Below are 19,913 nucleotides of genomic sequence, written 5' to 3'. Positions count from 1 at the left end.
GTATGCTCGATCCAGAGCGTTCATCAGGAGTGGCCCACGTCTGCTGACATTGTACTAGATCCAAGGAGTCCATCGGGACCGACCCATGTATGTTGAATGTGGGCTGTTGGCTATAAACTTGTACTTGATCTCCACCGTACAATTTCCGAACGTGTGCCATCTGATGAGCTGATCATCGGATTTCTCGGGGCGGAGTGTGCGTGTGGGGGCGCGAGAGGTGGGACCACGCGTGGTTTGAGATAGAAACTGAGAGAGGACAAAAGTGTCCATTTAGTCAATTTGACGATCCAGATGCAACAAAGGTGGTGGTGGCCCACCTGATGTCAGCAACTTTTGGGGGACAGTGACCCTTGAAAATGACAACTGCATCCGTTCATTTTGGGTAGGCGACACGTGTCGAGAATCTCGAGGCAAAGGCACAGACCAGATAACAGTGGAATTAGAGGGGATGGATGCCGTTATCTTGCGGGACACGCTTGTGTACTTGCGTCTCATTATTGGATTCTAAACTCCTGCGTGAGGCAGGCAGCCCCAAAAGAAAAAGACAATTCAAGTAAGGCAGCGGCTCTCCATCAGAAGTCATTTGATGCTCTGGTTGCATATGACGCTTAATACGAAGGTACTCATTGTACCATAGACATACATTAGCTTGTGGGAATTACTGTCGTTAAATCACAACCCCAAAATCAGATTAATCAAATAATCTTAACCGCTTATTCTTGGACGCTTGTTTATTGAAGTAAGACCGTTGGATGTTTTTATTCCTAACTGTCTAACAACTGTCCACTAATCAGACAATCAGATGATCAGATAAACGTAATTTTCGATTACTTGTACGCCTAAACTGGAGAGCACAATTTGGGGGTGTGTGCGCGTGTGAAAAAAAAAAAAACTTGGGAACATAATTTAGGCTGTTTATTCGAAGTGCCTGTGTATCATCCATCACACTCTGCCAGAGTATCGAAGTTTTTCTCCTCCTCCATACAACGACAGCAGTATATTTTCGTAATTCAACGAGCGCCTCTGTTCTGTATTCCAAACATTCGAGATTTCTAGATGCTTCAGACGGAAGAGAGAGGAAAGGCATCTTTCCGGTGGTCCGGAGGACTAGCAAATGGAACTACTCAATCCAACGCGATGCTCTGCGCAGGATACGTGTTTTTCAATTCTGACAAGTGGGGCCATCTTCTGATAGTCGAGAGCTCTGATCTACAGCATTCAACAACGGATGGTCCATGTCCAAAAATAAATATCTTGTTAGAATAATCTTACCCTTTAGATTTGTGGGCTACAAATTGAAGATGTAGCATTGATCCACATTCAATTGAAAATTGCTATGGATTCTAGGATCTCTTGATCTGTGAGATTATCGGTGTGGAATGCAACAGAACAACGGTCTGTATTACCCAAACATGGACCCAGTGGAAGTGGAAGCTATTAAAAACCCATGTAGCCGGTGCAAAGCATCGCATCGCGTCACCTACAATCCATATTCATGAAATGAGGAAAAATTGAGAAATTGACCACTGTGAGGCCACCTTTCACCCAGCGTTTTTTCCAAACGCTCCTAAACTTACTTTCCCAGTCTGAGGACGAAAATACTCCTGCTTTTCAAAGCTAGCTGTATTTTCGAAAAAGCTAGTTGTATTTTCGACCTCAATTAGTCTATCCGTACGTGAGAGATTTAGACTGGGAATACGAGTTTGAGGTGGTTCAGAAAAGACGCTGGTTAAACGGTGAATTTACAGTGGTCAATTTCTCGAAAACAATTGATACTCTGTCGGAGTGTGATGGATGATACGCATGCATATAGAAATTACTTAGAAACTGCATACGTAGCTAAACTAAATTCAAATTAAACTGTGCGGACGATGAGTCTCAGATAGATGTATCATGAAATAGAACTTGCAATTATTTAATTATCTAACTATCAGAATGGTGGAGATTTATTTAATGGTTAAAAATGAAAAATATCTAATGGTCCTACTTCAACAAACAAATGTCCACGAATCAGATATCAGGATTACTCAACCAATCTAATTTCTGGGTTCTGGCTTAGAGAGAGTATGTTCCACAATTTACTCGGTATAGTTTTAGTTAATACATGCCACGTGTTCAAATTCCGAGTGCCTGCGTACCAAGCGTCATACACTGCCAGAGAATCAAATCACTCCCCGACGAAAATTCAAATTCTTTCCGAATGCCGAATATGTTCGCGGATTGCGTGGTGTGCCACACTAGTGTGTTGACGTCACCAAATTCTGAGGGGCCTATCATGATGCATGTGTTATATCCAAATCGTCCATACATTTTGAGTGATCATTTTAGGGCATGATTAAAAAAACGAGGTACATCCAAATATCAAGTGGACCACACCACATAAAATAGTGGGAATTAATGTCTACCATTGAAAACTTCTTGGGAGCTACAGAAGTTTTGGATCAAGCTGATATGTGTTTTTTCCCCTTCATCTAAGTCTGTATGACCTAATGAACAGTTTGAATGGAAAATAAACATCATGGTGGGCCCTAAGAAGGTTTCAATAGTGGGCATCAATGTCCCGGTGTTTTCTGAGGTGTGGTCCAATTGAGCTTTGGATCTTCTTCATTTTATGTACGGTGTGGATGTAACACATACATTACGGTGGGCCCACATAACTTGGTGACGTCAAACACCACCGAGGTCGGTGGTGTGTGGTACACCACGCAATCTGCTTCCGCTGAGTATTTTAAACATTGTAGTCTGGCAGGGTTATGACAATCTGTATGCATAAGTGGCAATGCACCTCGACCGTTCATATCACGGGATCCACCGTAGATGGGCCACGTTTGAAGAAGCCAATTCTCTCGGAAAGCTTACCCTGATTACACGGAGAGATCACCTGTTGGTGGCTTGGCGTGGCCCATCTCGTGTCCAGCCTATCTGAACTGGATTTAAAAAGTCTTCTTGGTGGGTCGGGTATTTGTTTTGAGACAGATAGGACCCGACTTGACAACAAAGCCTGGCCTGGCTTATTAGCACTTGGCCGGTAAGGTGGGCCGGTTCGACCGAGACGCTCGGGCATGGCTAACCCCAACACGGGGATATACATCTTATTAGTGGGCTTGCATTTTGTAATAGCGGGGCCCACAGTCTAGTTAATGCAGACTGTTGATCTGATGGGCCCAACCATGGAAGGATCTGCTCCCAAAAGTCTACAATATTTGGAAGATCCTGTCCACCCAATCTTCAGCCTCTTTTGGACCAACCATTTATTTGCATGCAACCAATGAAAGGTTATTATTGTGCCATTTTGTCATAAAATCTGTTTTGTTGAGGGACTTTAGTAATGCAGTGGATGGTTATGATTATCAGATCCGGTCCATAGGTAAGTAAACCTTAGCATCCCAAACAATAGCCCAATGGAACCCTTTTTGTTTCAACGGATCTGCCATGCATTTTCACAATCCTATGGATGGATGGTTGAGATCATCTGATATTCATCTTTTGGGTTGGAGATAAATGACCAGTGCTAGAGTCATTTGGGTGAGAGATCGAGGAGGTGAACCGGTTGACACGAGCCAACGTGAACGTGTATGAGATCCGTGCCATGCACCCTGTGGGACAAGATATGATCATCCCATCGCTCAGCCAGACTGGTCCACTCATCAATTGGACCACAAGCGTATACTGAACTATGGCCGTTGGACCATCGCTCAGAAACCAGACTGGTCCACTGTCCTTTTTTTGTCATATTGACTGGAGCCATCAGCAGCGCCGACTTGCCTCATTCACGGGGGCAGGGCATTTTGGGGTCAGCACCACCTAAATTGGTTGGCCTGAACTCCACACACGTGAGCTGAGTTGACAGGACGCGGATTAGCTACTGAATCCCACAGTAGCGAGTCTGGCTACCGAAGTGACGTTACCACGTTCTTTGGGTCCAACATAATGTATGTGCTTTATCCACACCATCCGTACACTTGGAGGGATCATTTTAAGTCTTGTTCTAAAGAATGAGGGAGAACCAAAGCTCAAGTTGACCCCACCACATCAAACAGTGGGGACAGTGACGTCCACCGTTGAAACCTTACAAGGGCCCACCATGATGTTTATTTGAGATCCAACCTGTTTATAAGTTAACAAAGACATGAAATAAGGGAAATGATAAATATCAGCTTGCTCTGTAACTTCTGTGGCCTAGAGAAGTTTTTAATGATAGGCGTTCAATCCCCACTTTTTTATGTGGTGGGGTTTACTTGAGATTTGGACCTTGATCTAAAATTATCTCTAAAATTGAAAATTGGATGGACTGGGTGGATACAAGAAATACATCTTGATAGAGCCCGCAGAACTGATGACATCACTTCAGTAGCCTTCGAGTTCAGTAGCTATGCGTCCTAGTTGACACGCGTCCAGGACGCAGATTAGCTAATGACAGGTTAAGCAGCTGGGCTAGCTACTGAAGTGACATCACCTAGTCCCTTCCATGATGTATGGTTTGTATCCACACCATCTATATATTTGGAAGGATCGTATGAGGGCATGATTCAAACAATAACTCATATCCAATGTTTAAATGAACCTATCACAGAAAACAGTGGAGAGAGTGACGCCCACCGTTAAAAACTCCAAGCTTATATTTGTGTTTTCCTTTCTTTGATGTCGGCGTGAACACATGAAAAAGTTGAGTCTCAAATAAACACGTAGTGAACCTTTGGAAAGTTTAACGGTGGCACCACTCTACCCACTTTTTTTTTGTGGTGGGGTCCACTCTACCCTTGGATCTGCTTCATTCTTTGAAGTGATCTCTCCAAATGCATCGACGGTGTAGATACAACACATAAATCATGGTGGCAGCCACGTAACTTGGTGACGTCACTTCAATAGCGAGTTTCACTACTCAACCTGACAGTGGCTAATCCGCGTCCTGCTTCACCACTCCAATGATTCACTCTCTCCTTGCATGAGGTGTCTCATAACATTTCTACTTTCGTTTACAAGGAATTGCATGATCCTCGTGTGAAAGATCAGGACAGTGTCCTCAGCCATATGGATGGAAGTGGGCCCCACATCACGATCATCATGATTCAATGAGTGGGGCCAATCAAGCAGGTCAAACATGCGCTAGAAAAAAAAATGGGCTGTTAGAGAAAAAACATCAACGGTCAAATTCAGTGTACATGTGAGGCTCACTTGATGAGTCACCACACTGTTTTTTTAAGTACATGTCATGTTCACAGTGCATACTATCTGATGAATGGCCCAGATCTCTGACACGTGTGCCGTTACCCACATGCTCTGAGGAAATAAAGCTACCGTTGACTTCCACTTTTTCGCGTAACTGAACCCTGGAAAACTGCACTGCAAACCAGAGAGATTTCCGTATGGAATACGGGAGCGGATTAGGTGCAGCCCGGGCCTAACGCAAGACGGTGCGGCCCTTACAGGTGGGCCCACCATCATGCATGCGTTGTGGACCATACTGCAGGAAAGTGACTGACCACTAAAAACTTCTCGTGATGCACAAATGTTCTGGATCAAGCTTATATATATTTTTATTTTTTTCAACTAAGTTTTTTTGACTTTATCAACGGTTTAGATGGCAAATAAATATTACCGAAACATTACGGTGGAACCTAAGAAGTTTTTAACGGTGGAATGTTCAGTAACCACTGTTTCTTGTAGTAGGGTCCACCTGAGATTTGTCTCTGATATGGAAAAATGGATGGACGGTGTGGATATATAATAAATACATCAAGGTGAGATCCAATGTAAGGGCCGCATCATCTCGGCTGAGGCCAGAGCAGCACCTAATGCACTCCCATGAATACACAGTTTCCCATTTCAACGAGGCTGTCAAGACCAGCCCATAAGCTCAGGACCCGAACCAAGCCCATCCCGGCATACAAACTAAAAGATGCAACTCCAGGCCCAGATCAGCCAATCAACGAGGCAAAAGAGATCGGCCCATACCTAGCCAGATTCCCTAACAAAATACCCACTCCAATAGGGAAATGGCATTACGTGAGCTGGGTTGGGCTGAGGCAATATGGCAGGCAGACTCAAACTAAGCCCGAGTCCAGAAGCCCGCATATTCATCAGAAACCCTGCCCAAGGAGAGCGGGGTTCAGGCCAGTTCTACTAACTACTTCCAAAGGCGAGTTTTGGGAGCTTATAAATGGAAGTAAATGATAAATGAGAAATGAAATTGGAATTAAATGAATTGGGAGTAAATGGCTTACTCAGTTGTGTTTGGATGAGAGTAAATGAAATGCATTAGAAATCTGAATATTTCACTCGAGAGATTATAAATGGAGGTAGATGGGAAATTGAATTGGAGGTAAATGAGTTGGCAGTAAATAGCTTAGTCAGTTGTGTTTTGATGGGAGTAATTGAAATGCGTTTGAAATTTAAAATTTTCATTTGGATTGAAGTTAATGGAAGGAATTGAAATGTATTGAAAATTTTCAATATATTCTCAGGAACATACATGATTAATAGAACAATTGTAAGCCCTTAAAATATATACTTTTGCCAAAAATGAAGAGATTTTGAGCCTCAGTGGGGCTACAGTCGTAAAGATCACAAACAACAAATTTGCTAATGGTTTTTAACCGTCCATTTAAATGATCAACCTTTGGACGGTTTGGATCATTCTATTGGTGTGATTTTAGTGATGTAGTCGATAATTGCATTATTTTGAGTATCATCAGCGTACAAGGTGTATGACAGGCATGTGCGTAGCAGCACCTATGTTTACTTGTGCGACTCTCCAAGAGAGCTCAAAAGGGCATTTCACCCAATTTACTTCCAAATCCTCTCCCCAAAAGTACTTCATTTACAAGCTCATTTAATCCCATTTTATTTCATTTCCATAAATTACTTTAATTCCCATGCATTTACTCTCATTTCATCTGATTAACTCCTTCAATCGGACATTCTAAATCTTTCCAAGAAAAATTAATAACCATTGATGCCCATAGCCTACCATCAATGACGGAATCCCCCATGTAAACAACCTTCCCTTCAAGAAGCCCAGAATGAAAAATGTATGTTTAAGCAAACACAACAGGCTATAAATCAACATGCCTGGAGAATTTCAAAAGACAATTGCACATTTACATTTTGTGATAATTTCAGTCATTAATGTGAAGGTTATGGTCATTTCTGTAAAAATAATCAAGAATCTTAATCACGTTTCCCTCTGATACAATCTCCTAATGGAAGTCATACCTCAAAAGCATGGCCCAACACTCATGACAGTTCCAAAGAGGTAGAAAAAGGAATATTAAATATTTTCTTTTCTTTCCTTCTTTTACAACAATGCCTAACTTCTGCTGTTAAAATAAAATTAGAAAAAATTTAAAATTAGAAAGTCCTTTTACCTTGAAGTATCCTAACTCACAATTGAGGTGGGATGCATTTGGAAGGCTGGAGGATCAGCAGACTTCCTGGACCGTTTGATTCGCAAAATCATCTCCGAAACAATGACTGTGATTAGGATAATGCCAAGGATAAACCCATAACCTGTTTTCACAGTTTTGGGTGCACCTCCCACTCCCAGCCCGACAATGATATTCACTGCCCCAAGGAAGAGCACGAGCCTCCCAATCCCGTGATGGTACCAGTTCCAGTACCTGCGGATCTTGGCGTCTTTCATTGGCCGTAAGAAAAATGCACTTACCTGATGCATTCAAGTACCAGATATGCTTTAATGGGCTGGGATGAGTTAATGTGTTATATATAGAATGTCTATCACCATATTCAAAATGTTAAAAAAAAAAAATGAAGAAATAGAATCTGGATTGGTGGCAACCAAGGAAAAGTATAAACAAGCACAACTTGTTAAGTACCTAACTAATATTTAAAAAGTCCCAGGACTGATGGAACACATCAAGCTAGGCTTTTAAATCATTTGATTGTAACACAACTACATGGATACCCTTGTTCATGAAGGCGCGGGCATACATATCTACAGAGAAAATATATGACACACTCTGGAAGTGAAACTTGAGTGGCTAGAAGAGAATTCAAGCATGTTATATGCTGCAAGTGTTGGAGCGATTTTTCAAAACTAATGATGATATTGATCATTGGAGGTAGGGGGTACACAAAATACCTCCGCCATTACAAATGTTTAAATGGAATGAATAGTTTACACCTGTGGTTTCTGAAATTGTGATTATTTGCTGTTCTTTTCCAAGCGAATGACGATTATCTTGCCATGACCAACAACATTTCTCACCAGATCTCCATACATAGACAAATCACTAATACATAAACACTAAATTTCCCAGTTCTGCCCCCTTTTAAGTTGGGTGTCTTTAGCCTTTCTTTTTGGGAAGTGATTGAATCCCAATAGGATTTGAACTAGAGATTCTGATAAGGGGTTGGAAATAGATTGATGATCATGTTTGTCTGGGCCCCAAACAGCATCCAAGGATGATGGGCCAAACTAATCTTTGGGATTTGTTTTAAAATTTAGACTCTAGCTATTCTCTGAGAGGATCTTCATCATTGTAAAATACAGTGTCTGAATTTAGTTGAAACAGTAAAATCAAACTAATCTAGATTCGATAAAAAATTTAAACCCCATAGGAAAAAGAACATTCAATTAGAAGTATAAGAGAATACAAGTTTGGCTAGTAAAATTATGGTTAAAGAAATGCATAAAATAGGTATGTGGCAGCGATTCACCAACCTGAAGAGTTCCAAGAACAAAGATAATGATTCCAAGTGCTCTGTGTTCTGGGACATTGGCATGGATTTTATTATAGAGTGAAATTCCAGCCACCACGCTCGCAAGCCCAAAGAGAAATCCCACGAACTGAATGACCGAATGAAGATAAAACCACTGTGGATCCCACTGTCTGCAATATCTTGCGATAATTGCCCCTACTGGTAGGAGTACTCCCCATCCAAATACAGCCAGTGCCCCATGGTTCATCTTCAGCTGGGAAGCAGAGGAGGAAACAGATGAAGTACCTGTCACAGAATAATTTCGGGTGTATAAGCTTCTTGTGTTGGATAGTATTGCAAGGTCATTAGGCCCTTTTATGCCCATCAGAATTTAATTGATGCATAAGGATGCGTTTGGTTGCACTAAATATCATTAAATTTCATGATATTTCTATTTAGTGCAACCAAATGCATCCTAAATAACAACAATATAAACATGCAGAAGGAAAAGAGGAGTAGAGGGTAATAGTTGGCTGAAAATGAAAAGTCTATAGCAACTAACTAAACAACTACAAAGAATAATAATTATAATAAATAAAATGAAGCTACCATTGAACAGAAGCAACTATGAATATGAAACGTAATCAAGATGTGGCAACAAATTAAAAATATAAAAAATCTAAAAAATCAAAATCAAAATCAAGAGGAGTAAACATATTAAACTGGATATAAGGGAAGCAATAAAGTTTAGGTAAGCAGAAGTCAAGTGTTCTGAACTCACTTATGGCTAATCCTGGCAGGAGAAGAAAACAGATTCATTTAATTGAAGAGTGGGGTTCGCTGATAGACATTGAAAATAAAGGGAACACCATGTTAAAGTGGGAAATCTGCCACTTTGGGAAGATGCAATGCTAAATAGGATTCAGTAAGGTTTTCCATTAGTCACAATCTCAGCCTCTACATGAAAACAAAGGTCTAGAAGTAACTTGCATTAAGAATAAATAACCTAGAATATATAAACACATAACATGCCCTTGCATTAATCACCCCCAGTGAGGAGTCTCGAACACGAGATCTCCCGCTCTCATACCACTTTGATGCAGGACAATCAACCACTTTGCTCTAAAAGCTTGGAATGATAGAGCATGACGAATTAATCCCTTTATCTCATAGCCCAGGCCCCACATCGCATGGGTTAGGACCTCAATCGAACCCCCCTCGTGGGCCCCAAATCACATGGGTATTGCCTCACACAAGCCATCCTCCTCACATGGGCCGGCCACCCTGAGTGTGTCCCCGCATCCCATATGCTACCCCACTCGAGCCCATTGTGAAAATGACCATGCATTAATGACCTTGCAAAAGCTACCATTTTGCACTTGTTGTATGCAGACATGCAGAACAAAATAGATTAAAGACAAACCTGCCCCCATTATAGTTCAACAAACATGAAAAATGATGCCATAGCTACCAAAATGGCCCAAAATGTGAAAGAAATCTTGCCTAAGTTGAATATGTGATTAACATCTGTAAAAGCCAGTTTTTTAGGAAGATCACAAATACCAATGTAGTAGTTTCCAGGGAATGGAAATGAGAGAAGATGTCGCCCTACCAACAAGTTGGGAAAATGTTGCAAGGATTATCAAACACTAAAACAAATTGAAGAAGCTGGCAGGGTCAAATTCATTGTGCATGACTAGAAGCGAAGTCACAAGGAAACTAGTTCTGGATGGGAAAAAAAAAATGAAAACATCAAACTCAGCTTTCCCGAAATTGAATCCAAGAAAAAAAGGGAAAACATGGGGTAAGAATGAAGAAAATGTAAGATAAACATGAAAATTAAATCAGAGAACTAATAGGGAAACATGATCTCGAGGAGATGAGTTACAGAAACAAATCCATTCATTTACCCCTTGTTTCCTTTGAATTTGCTCCAGGCTTCTGAGTCAAATTTGAACTACTTGGAAGATGAAATTAATAAATGGATATATTTCCCCTAATAGAAAATGTTCTTCTTTCATATAAGAAACGATTCAAATTTGATAAGAGAATAAAAAATACCACACACTCACAAATCTCGTCACAGCATGTCACAACATCACCATAATCCCACATAGGCCTGGCAATGGGCTCAGACCCCAGCCTGGATTTTGAACTCGTCAGGCTGGCCTATTCAAAATTTTGATTTTGCTGGACCCCGCCCTCGCCTATTGCCAGCCATATTCCTGCACTTATATCTGAGGCCTCTGCACATTTCAAAGACGCCCCAAGGTACCACCAATGCCACCGCCCATGGTAAGCCTGTTGGGTCCCTACCATGTACAGTCAACCTCAAGCTCGATACTCGCTAGCAGCACGAAAGACCAAGAGGACTCCTCAGAGAACCTAATGCCTCAATTGGACATTCATATAAGGTATTTGGGGCCACTTCACATCCAAACATTCCACCCTTAGTGATATAGCAGGAACTATCTACACAGCTTAGCTGCCAAGAGTGCCTAAAGGTCTAAAAATTCATTCTCTTTCCACTAACACCCTTAGCTGGGCAAGACTATGGTGATGGTGTTCAACAGGTTAGCAGTTTAGACTTAAGGCTGATCTTACCAGCAGTGGGATCAAAGAAACAAATCTAGACAACCATCAATAAATTAACAGCTACATATCTGCAAAACGCTTTGACACCATTCCCATTTTCCTTCTTCCACCATATCAACCCTTATTCGGTTGGTGCTCTTCCAGATTGACTGGGTTGCGGACCCACTCCTTCAGAACACCATTGGGAGTCAATTCCTTTTCAATCTCCATACGAAAGAGACTTCCATGTTGGTATCCACTTATCCCTTGCTATAAGCCACCCATTCCGAGGGAACAACATATCCAAGCAGGCCCAGGCTTCTCTCTCATACGGGATTCGACGATCTCTCCTTTTGGGAGTCAGTAGAAGCCCCTCCTAATAGATAGGGGCAGCATCAGAGGTGCGAGGAGGATTTTTGAGCAGGTCACTGATCTACATAGGGGCATGCCGACATTACAAATTGTAAACTGATTTACTACTTAATCCTATGGATTTAACTAACACAAGTAAATGGGTCACAAAGGATGGAAATATAAACACAAGTAATGCCAGAATTCTGCCTTTAAAACAGAAATGTTGTGGTTGCAAGATTCTGTACAATTAGGTTGAAATGCATGTTGTGATTGATAATTGTATAGCAAAAATTTCTGACAACAATAATGCTAAGTAACAAACCTGCAGAGAAGTCGAAGACAACACTTGCCTTGTCGTCATGGACTGCTAGCTGATACTGGTTTGGTGTTGCACTTGCAAAGGCAAATATAAGTGGTTGCATAGAAAGAGGCGTAGAAAACTTCAATTGAAATGCTAGGAATATGTTTACCCCATTAAGAACAACAACAGGTGGACTAGTTGCTTGCAATTGGCCCTTATCCGCTATCACTTGCAATGGAGATGTACCACTCAAAAGGTATTGTTTAATATTTGCTTTGCCATCTTTAGCAATCCAACCCACCATGGCACTGGAACCCACCATCATTCCATCCTTTGAGAATCCCATTCCAACCCATCCACTGGTGTATACGGTGGATAATACAATTCTCAAAGCACCATCTGTGCTCTGGGAGTACTGGAACAGAACGTTAACAAATCAGAAAAATAGAGGCACAGAGAGCCCTGCTAATGTCATAAACAAATATACAAGGAAAATGGATGAGGACACAAACTCATTCCTAAAAGAGTATTCATATCTTTTGATATGAGCTGAATGTATTAGCTATGACAATGCATCATACTTAAAGCTCCGATTCAGAACTGCCACAAAGAAAATTCCGAGAAGAAAATGAAGTGATGCGGTTATTTATTCGAAAGTGTTTCCAATGCATCAATGCCACAAGTGAGAAAACATTCAAAAATGAATTTCTTCATAATCTTTTTAAAAGAATTTCAAACAGAGTTCTTCATGATCTTTTTAATGAAGAAACAAGCCCAATATCTCTCTCCAACTGAATAGAGAAAGATGAATCCCCTTTCAGATTATTTTAGATGTTTCAGTTTCTCATGGGTAATTAGATTCAAACGTTTAGTACTGTAATTCATCATTTGTCTTTGGGTTCCAATTACATGTGGCATTTCTCGGTAAATGGCATCTCTCCTACTTCTATATTTTTCTCTATTTTCTCTCATTTTTCCTCTAATGACCAATGCATCCATATATAGGAGACATGCTTCCAACCATCTCTTTCCTCTTCGCCTTGCTTTAAAATTCCTACCCAAAAAATAATAATAATAATAATCTAAGGCCATGATTCCTTCCACACATGCTTATCCCTAATTCAGCCAACAATTTCATATTTTCAATTATGATCCACCATCTCTTCTTTTGTTAATCCTGATGAAGGTTAACTGCTTCTGCATACATGGATGGGATCCACATGACTACATGCTCAGAAGATCAGAGCTAACCATCCCGTCAGCCAACTACAGATGAGGCCAAAGTCCAAAAGCCACATAGATCAGGTGATCCTAACCATTGGATTGACAGCATTCCAGTAGAGAGAGAGAGAGAGAGAGAGAGAGAGAGAGAGAGAGCCAATGGTCTATTATCAGTAAGAAATGTCCATTGATTCGCGGGTGGACTAGCCCAATTGGCATGATTTCTGTCCACAAGGCCATCCATAGTCGCTATGATGGACAGTTTGGATCATCTGACCGTGAGGCTTTGTAGGCCCCATCCACAGATGCAGTTACATTGTAATGAACAACGTCAGATTAGAAACTCCACATATTGATCTCACTACATTAGATCATGCAATCACAAGAGGGGGAAAACAACAGAGAAAAAAGAAATAAAAATCAAAGTTTTGAAGATTTTCAAATTCTGCAGCATTCGCAAGAACTAAGCAGTATCATTGCAAACTTGAAAATCAATACATCTCTCGACATTTTTACCGCAAGATCAAAGGTAAACACCCCAATTCAATCAAATGAAAGGATTACAGCCGTCCATCGTCGCCATATGGGCTTACCCGCAGGACGAAATTGTTCCAAACACGCCTACAGATCAGATCGGAAGAGACGTTGAAAGGAGATGGAAGGAAGCTGCTCAGATCCAAATTGCAACTGTCCGTCTGTGCATTCACGGCGATCTTCTCGACAGAAGAGAGAAAGAGGAGGAACAGAGCAATGATGACAGCAGAAGAGAAGAATCTGGAGAGAGATTTCTCTCTGGAATCTTCTCCTGCCATGGTTCTTGGAGTTCTGGGGTTGTGGAAGATGCAGAGTAGCGGTTATGATTGGGAACGGGAGCGGTTGGAAGGTTGCTGTCCCTTGTAACCGAAGTCATCGACGGTGGTGGTGATGGTGACGGTGATGGCCATGGTTGTTGTGATGGTGGTGGTCGTTATATTGGGAAGAGGTTGGTCGTGGCGGGTAATCATCTTTCCCGCCAGATTGGCAGTCTGCCACGGATTTTTCTGGTTGGAAAACGCTTGCGTAATTCACAGTAAGGGGAGCGGATTCGGTGTATATCCACGCCGTCCATCAATTTTTCCAGGTTATTTTAGATCATGGTCCCAAAAATGAAGTTGATCCAAATCTCAAGTGGACCACACCACCATTAAAAATTTCTTGGGTCCATGGAAGTTTTGGATCAGTTTTCCCTCAGTCCAGATCTGTGTGACCTTGTAAACAGGATCGATGGCAAGTAAACATCGTGTTGGGCCCTAAGAATTTTTTAATGGCAGCGCTTCAATCAGCACTGATTCATGTGGTGTGGTCCACTTTCTATTTGGATCTACTTCATTTTTTGGGTCCATGCCCTAAAATGAGCTGGAAAAACTGATTTACGGCTTGGATATACAATACGTACATGAATGTGGGCCCACAGAGAGGGCAACACCGAATCCAAGTGACACCTAATCGGCTAATCCTCTCTACGGAGCAGCACCAACCGGGTTTACTTTCCCTAGCATGGGAAAACGACTTCACCTGCGTCAAATCCACACCTAATCCGCTATGCGGAGCAGTACCTACCGGAGTTACATCACCTTTTTTTTTGTCCTTGATAACAAAATCCAATGGCGGCTTGTGGATCCCTGACCGTGATCCCACCTTATTGTGTGTGCCTTACATCCACACCGTTCATCTGTTTTGACAGCTCATTTTAAGGCATGATCCAAGAAATGAAGTAGATCTAAATGTTATGTGGACCACACCAATGGAAAGAGAGGGGATTGAATACCCACCCTTAAAAACTTCTTTAGAGTCATCAAAAGTTTATTTGTCATCCAACCTGTTGATAAGGTCAGAATGACCTGGATGAACGGACCACACTAATATCAGCATGATCCAAAACTTTTGTGGCCCACAAAAAGTTTTTAATGGTCGATCACCAATGTTTCCAGTTGTGTAGCCCACCTAAGGTGTGAATATGCTTCATTTTTTCTGTATCATGCCCAAAATAAGCAGTCAAAACAGATGGCTGTCACATATGTAAGGCACATGCATCATGGTGGGCCCCACACTTAGGTATCCACCCACCTCGCGGATCCGCAAGTTGTGCTAAAAACCTTAGGCTACTTCAACACTCACATGGACCATTTCAAAATATTAGACCTAAAAATTTTAAATTTATGTGTTATTATTGCCACTAGTTTTCGGTTGTTAGAATGTCTCGGCGTGTCAGAATTAGATTTGTGACTAAAATCAAACCGAATAACTCTAACCTTAATTGTCGAGATAGGCAACAACATAGTGTATAACCAAAATCTAATGAAATTAATCACCTATTCAATCACTCCCTTAATATATAAATATAATTTGATGATATTCAGATACACATTTGACTTTCATACAAATTTATTTTCCAGTACAAGTAAAAACAAATGAGAAAAGAATTCTTACAATCCGTCATGAAGAACAGCGATAAAATCTCTCTTGAAGTAGAATTGAATTCAATGTGCGATCATAAATTCAAATTATAGATAAAATTATCAGTTATAGATAAATTCAATAATACAGATTACACTACGGAACGTAGATAACAAGCTAAAAGTAAATGATTACACTAATAAATGTAATTTACTTAGCAAAAAAAGTAAAGCGATTACACTAAAAAATATAATTGACTAATAATTGAAAGATAATTGAAAAAAAATGTTTGGTTTTAATTGGGTTGGCATGAGATAAAATCTTATTCTTGTTTTCCTCTTCTATTTATAGTTTTATCATAATCATCTAAATTTTTCTCACATTTTGACGGTTGTTATAACCATTTTAGCACTATTTGACTTTCTGGATGTTTCTCACATTCTAACAATTGCTATAACTGTTGATTTCATTACCACCTATCTTAGTAACTGCTCCAGGACTCCTCACTAGCCACTCGTTCGAACTCTTAAATTACTATCAGTCGCTCGATTGAGCTCCTGGATGGCAATTAGCCGCTTGATCGACCTCTAAAATGACCATCGATTACTTGCTAGATCTCATGAATGGCTATCAGTCGCTTGATCAACTAATTAGTTTGCTTTTGAATTCTTACCAACTACTCTTGTCTTGCCATCCTATTAACTATAATTTAATAAAAAACATGTTAATTATTTTTAGAGATCTTTACATGATAATATTTTTTTTTTTCCCATGTCTTTTCCAATTGAATTTCATAACCAGTAAAAATGTGGTACAACAGTTATGAGCTACATGGTTTTGGAATACAGTAATTTCTTGGGTAATTATTTCATCCTCATGAGTCTCATCAAATGAATGGCTTTCATGTGGGCGCTACAAAAAACTAATGGTCCCTGTTCTATCCAAACCTTTTCCTACGCTGCGTTCTCTCTGAGCTTTGATTATCATGATTTATTTTTTTCAATGGTTGGAATGACGCAGCATACCTAATAGGCGGATTAGATCTCGTGAATGTTCCATATCCACGCGGCTTCAGGTCTGCGTGACCTGATCGACGGGTTGGATGGGCTCTAGGAAAGTTTTAATGGTGGGGTTCAATCATCACTTTTCCTGTGGTGTGGTTTGGTCCACTTGAGATTTAGATATGCGTCTGGTAAAACGAATGACCCATCGAGTTCAATTTCAATTATTAACAGATAATCGTGATTTGGAAATGATACAAATCATTGATTTTTAGAGTTGAATTTGAACCGTCAAATTTTCTTTTTCATTGTTCCAAATCCATCCACAGATAATGATTGTTACAATCATCCGTTGAGTTGAATTTGAACCATCAAATTTTCTTTTTCATTGTTCCGAATCCATCCACGGATAATGATTGTTACAATCATCAGTTCATCTTTACTTTCTTATGTCAGTATTCCACAACAGTCCATGTTGTGATCATTGGTAACCCAGTGGTGTGTGGGGCCAGTGTGTGGCAACAAAGGGGGAGCTAATTAGGTGCGCCCCGGTCTCACCCAAAATGGTGGGGCCCTTACTGTGATTGCTGTGAGGCCCACCTTGATGTATGTATTATATACCAAGTGGTTAATCGGTTTTGCGAGATTATTTTAGAGCATGAGCCCAAAAGTGGAGGAGATTCAAATCAGAGGTGAATCATACGATAGGAAACAATGGTGATTTAACCCTTAAAAACTTCCCAGGGCCCAACATAATGCCTACACAATGTTTATTTGCCATCTAACCTGCTAATTAGGTCACAAAGGCGTGGATGTACGGGAAAATGAAATATCACCTTGATCTAAAACTTTTGTGGCCCACAAAAAGTTTATAATAATCAATCAATCACCTATGATTCCCGTGGTATGGTCCACTTGAGATTTAGATCTACTTCATTTTTTTGGATCATACCATGAAATAGATAGAACATGTGAATATACAGTACATACATGAAGGTGGGCCCCCTTAGTCAGGGCCACATCTAATCTGGTAGTTATATGATGAGTCCATATCCACTGTTTGTGATGAAGAGAGGTTTCCCGTTTGACTGAATTGTGTTTGGGCTACATCATTGCTGACCTCATTTCAGATACAAAATCCATGTTTGTACTTGGGCCACATCATTGCTGTGACCTCATTTAATGCAGCAGTCAAGGATGACATATCACAATGCAGGCAATTACAAAATCCATGTTTGTACCAGGCAGAGTATACATATTATAAGAAACTGTGGCAGAATATGACACTTGATTCGTTGGTGTCAGTAATTGCAAACGTGGAATACATAAAGTTTCAAGTAAAATAAAAATAAAACAACAACAGCGGCTAAAATGTGGTTCCCACTATTTCTAAGAAATTGCTCAAAAATAAGAAGTCTAATATAGGATTTATGGACATATTTTTAGCTGAAACAAGACCATTGAATTTTTTTTATTTTTTTAACAGATCTGATAGCTTGAGAGTCAAGTTAGATTAAGGGACGTTTGGATCCCTGTAAAATTCTTAAGCTGTAAAGGAATTGCAGGTAATTCAATTACATGGGCTGTTTGGACGGACCTGTATTTGCCTAGAAAAGCTTTACAGGCTATAAATTATAGCTTCTATCTACTTGACCGATTGTAAACACTTTACAAATTAGCCAAATACATAATCTATAAAAAGATTATCACTTAAAAGCCAAATGGATTAATATATAAATCATTTACAACTAAAACTCTTTTAAAGTGTGAAGTGTTTACAACTTAAATGTGAAGTGTTTACAACTTAAAACTTCACATACATTCAAATGACCCTATCAGTTTTTAGTTTATAATACATCTAAATTGGGACCCATTATTTTGGGTGGTATAATTTTAATTAATTGCATGCTATGTATGCAATTTCTAAGTGCATCATTTAGCACATTCCGCCAGAGTATTAAAGTTTTTCTCTTCTAGTTTTTAGGAGTGTCAATGGGCCAAGTTAGGGTCGGGCCAAGCTCAGTCCAAACCCAGCCTATCCACGACATGTCCCATTTTCACCCAAAATGGTGCGGCCTTTACAGTGGGGCCCACCTTGATCTATGTATTTTATATCCATACCGTCCATCCATTTTTTCTAGATCATTATAGCACACGATAACAAAATTGAAGCTGATCTAATCATCAGGTGGACCATACTATGGGAAACAGTGGTGATTGAATGCCCTACGATTGAAAACTTCCTAGGGCCCACTAGAATGTTATCCTAATGTTTATTAACCATCTAACCTTCTGACAAGGTCACGGAAAACACGATGAAGGGAATAAATAAATAAACAAATACGAAACTTTTGTGGACCATTAATGGTCAATCACCACTGTTTCCTATGTTATGTTCTGTTCCATCTGAGAATTGGATCTACTTTATTTTTTCTAAACTGATCTGATAAAATGTTATGTTCCACCTGAGAATTGGATCTACTTCATTTTTGGGTTTGTGCAATAAACTGATCTGATAAAATGATTGTGGATATAAGATACACACATCAAGGTGGGGCCCATGGTAAGGGCCGCACTGGCAACCGCACCAAATTCACTCCCGTTTGACCCTCCACCGGACCCACCCTTTATTTTTAAAGGGACCCACATCATGTGTATGTGTGATCCACTCCAACCATTAGATGTGTAATCCTACGGTGTGCCCGTGACAAAAAAAAAAATAAGTAGGACAATCTGTGATTTAGGCGGGCCACAAGGGATATAGCTTAGATAGACGTCCACCCCTTGATATTTATAGGACCCACATTGATTGTTAGCATTGCCCTTTACACTATTTACAGTTGTTTGGTCGATTTCACATAGTATAAATAATTAAATACCATGGTGGGGTCCACTTTAGGCGGCCACTTAGCCAGCATCCCCTTTTGTCAAGGTGAATACATTTTTTGAGAAGATAGCTTTTCCCCTTCTCAAATATCTTTTACCTCCCGATCACAGCAATGAAAATTTAAAAATGCTTTATATACGGGCCAGACCGAGCCAGCAGGCTTTTGGATGTCAGTCCAAGCCCGGCACGAATTAAAAACGGGCATGAGCATTAAGCCCGAGCCTGGTCCAAGGGCCTGATTTCCAGGCTAAGCGCAGCCCAAGTCAGGCCCAACGGTAAACCCGACCCATTGACACCCTGCGTGCCCGGGATGTGGACACGGATTTCCTTCCAATGCCTTCAGCAGGAAGTTCCTGTGCTGGGAAGCTAGGCGCGGGGCCTTGATGTTTGTGAGAAATCCACCCTAACCATCCGTTTTGCAAGGTCATTTTAGGACATGCAACCAAAAATGAGGTGAATCCAAAGCTGAAGTGGGCCA

At 40.5% G+C, this 19,913-nt stretch overlaps 1 protein-coding gene across 2 annotated transcripts; it reads right to left on the bottom strand.

Moving 5' to 3' along the window:
• Positions 1 to 896: 896 nt before the first annotated feature.
• On the bottom strand, positions 897 to 14,105 carry LOC131241213 (cytochrome b561 and DOMON domain-containing protein At3g61750-like). Of its 2 annotated transcripts, XM_058239946.1 has the most exons (5): positions 13,705 to 14,101; positions 11,912 to 12,305; positions 8,684 to 8,967; positions 7,368 to 7,666; positions 1,063 to 1,209 (listed from the first exon to the last, which is right to left on the bottom strand). In XM_058239946.1, the coding sequence occupies exons 1-4, from the start codon at positions 13,921 to 13,923 to the stop codon at positions 7,379 to 7,381; spliced, it is 1,185 nt and encodes a 394-aa protein (XP_058095929.1). In that variant the 5' UTR covers positions 13,924 to 14,101; the 3' UTR covers positions 1,063 to 1,209; positions 7,368 to 7,378. The 2 variants fall into 2 exon arrangements, with proteins under 2 accessions (XP_058095930.1, XP_058095929.1); XM_058239947.1 differs by lacking the exon at positions 7,368 to 7,666 and having other exon boundaries at positions 897 to 1,209; positions 13,705 to 14,105.
• Positions 14,106 to 19,913: the final 5,808 nt, after the last annotated feature.

This window comes from Magnolia sinica, chromosome 3, assembly GCF_029962835.1.
Source record: "Magnolia sinica isolate HGM2019 chromosome 3, MsV1, whole genome shotgun sequence".
Taxonomy (NCBI): Eukaryota; Viridiplantae; Streptophyta; class Magnoliopsida; order Magnoliales; family Magnoliaceae; genus Magnolia; species Magnolia sinica.
The sequence above is the reverse complement of the archived record's forward strand: the minus strand, read 5'-3'. Positions and strand labels throughout refer to the sequence as shown.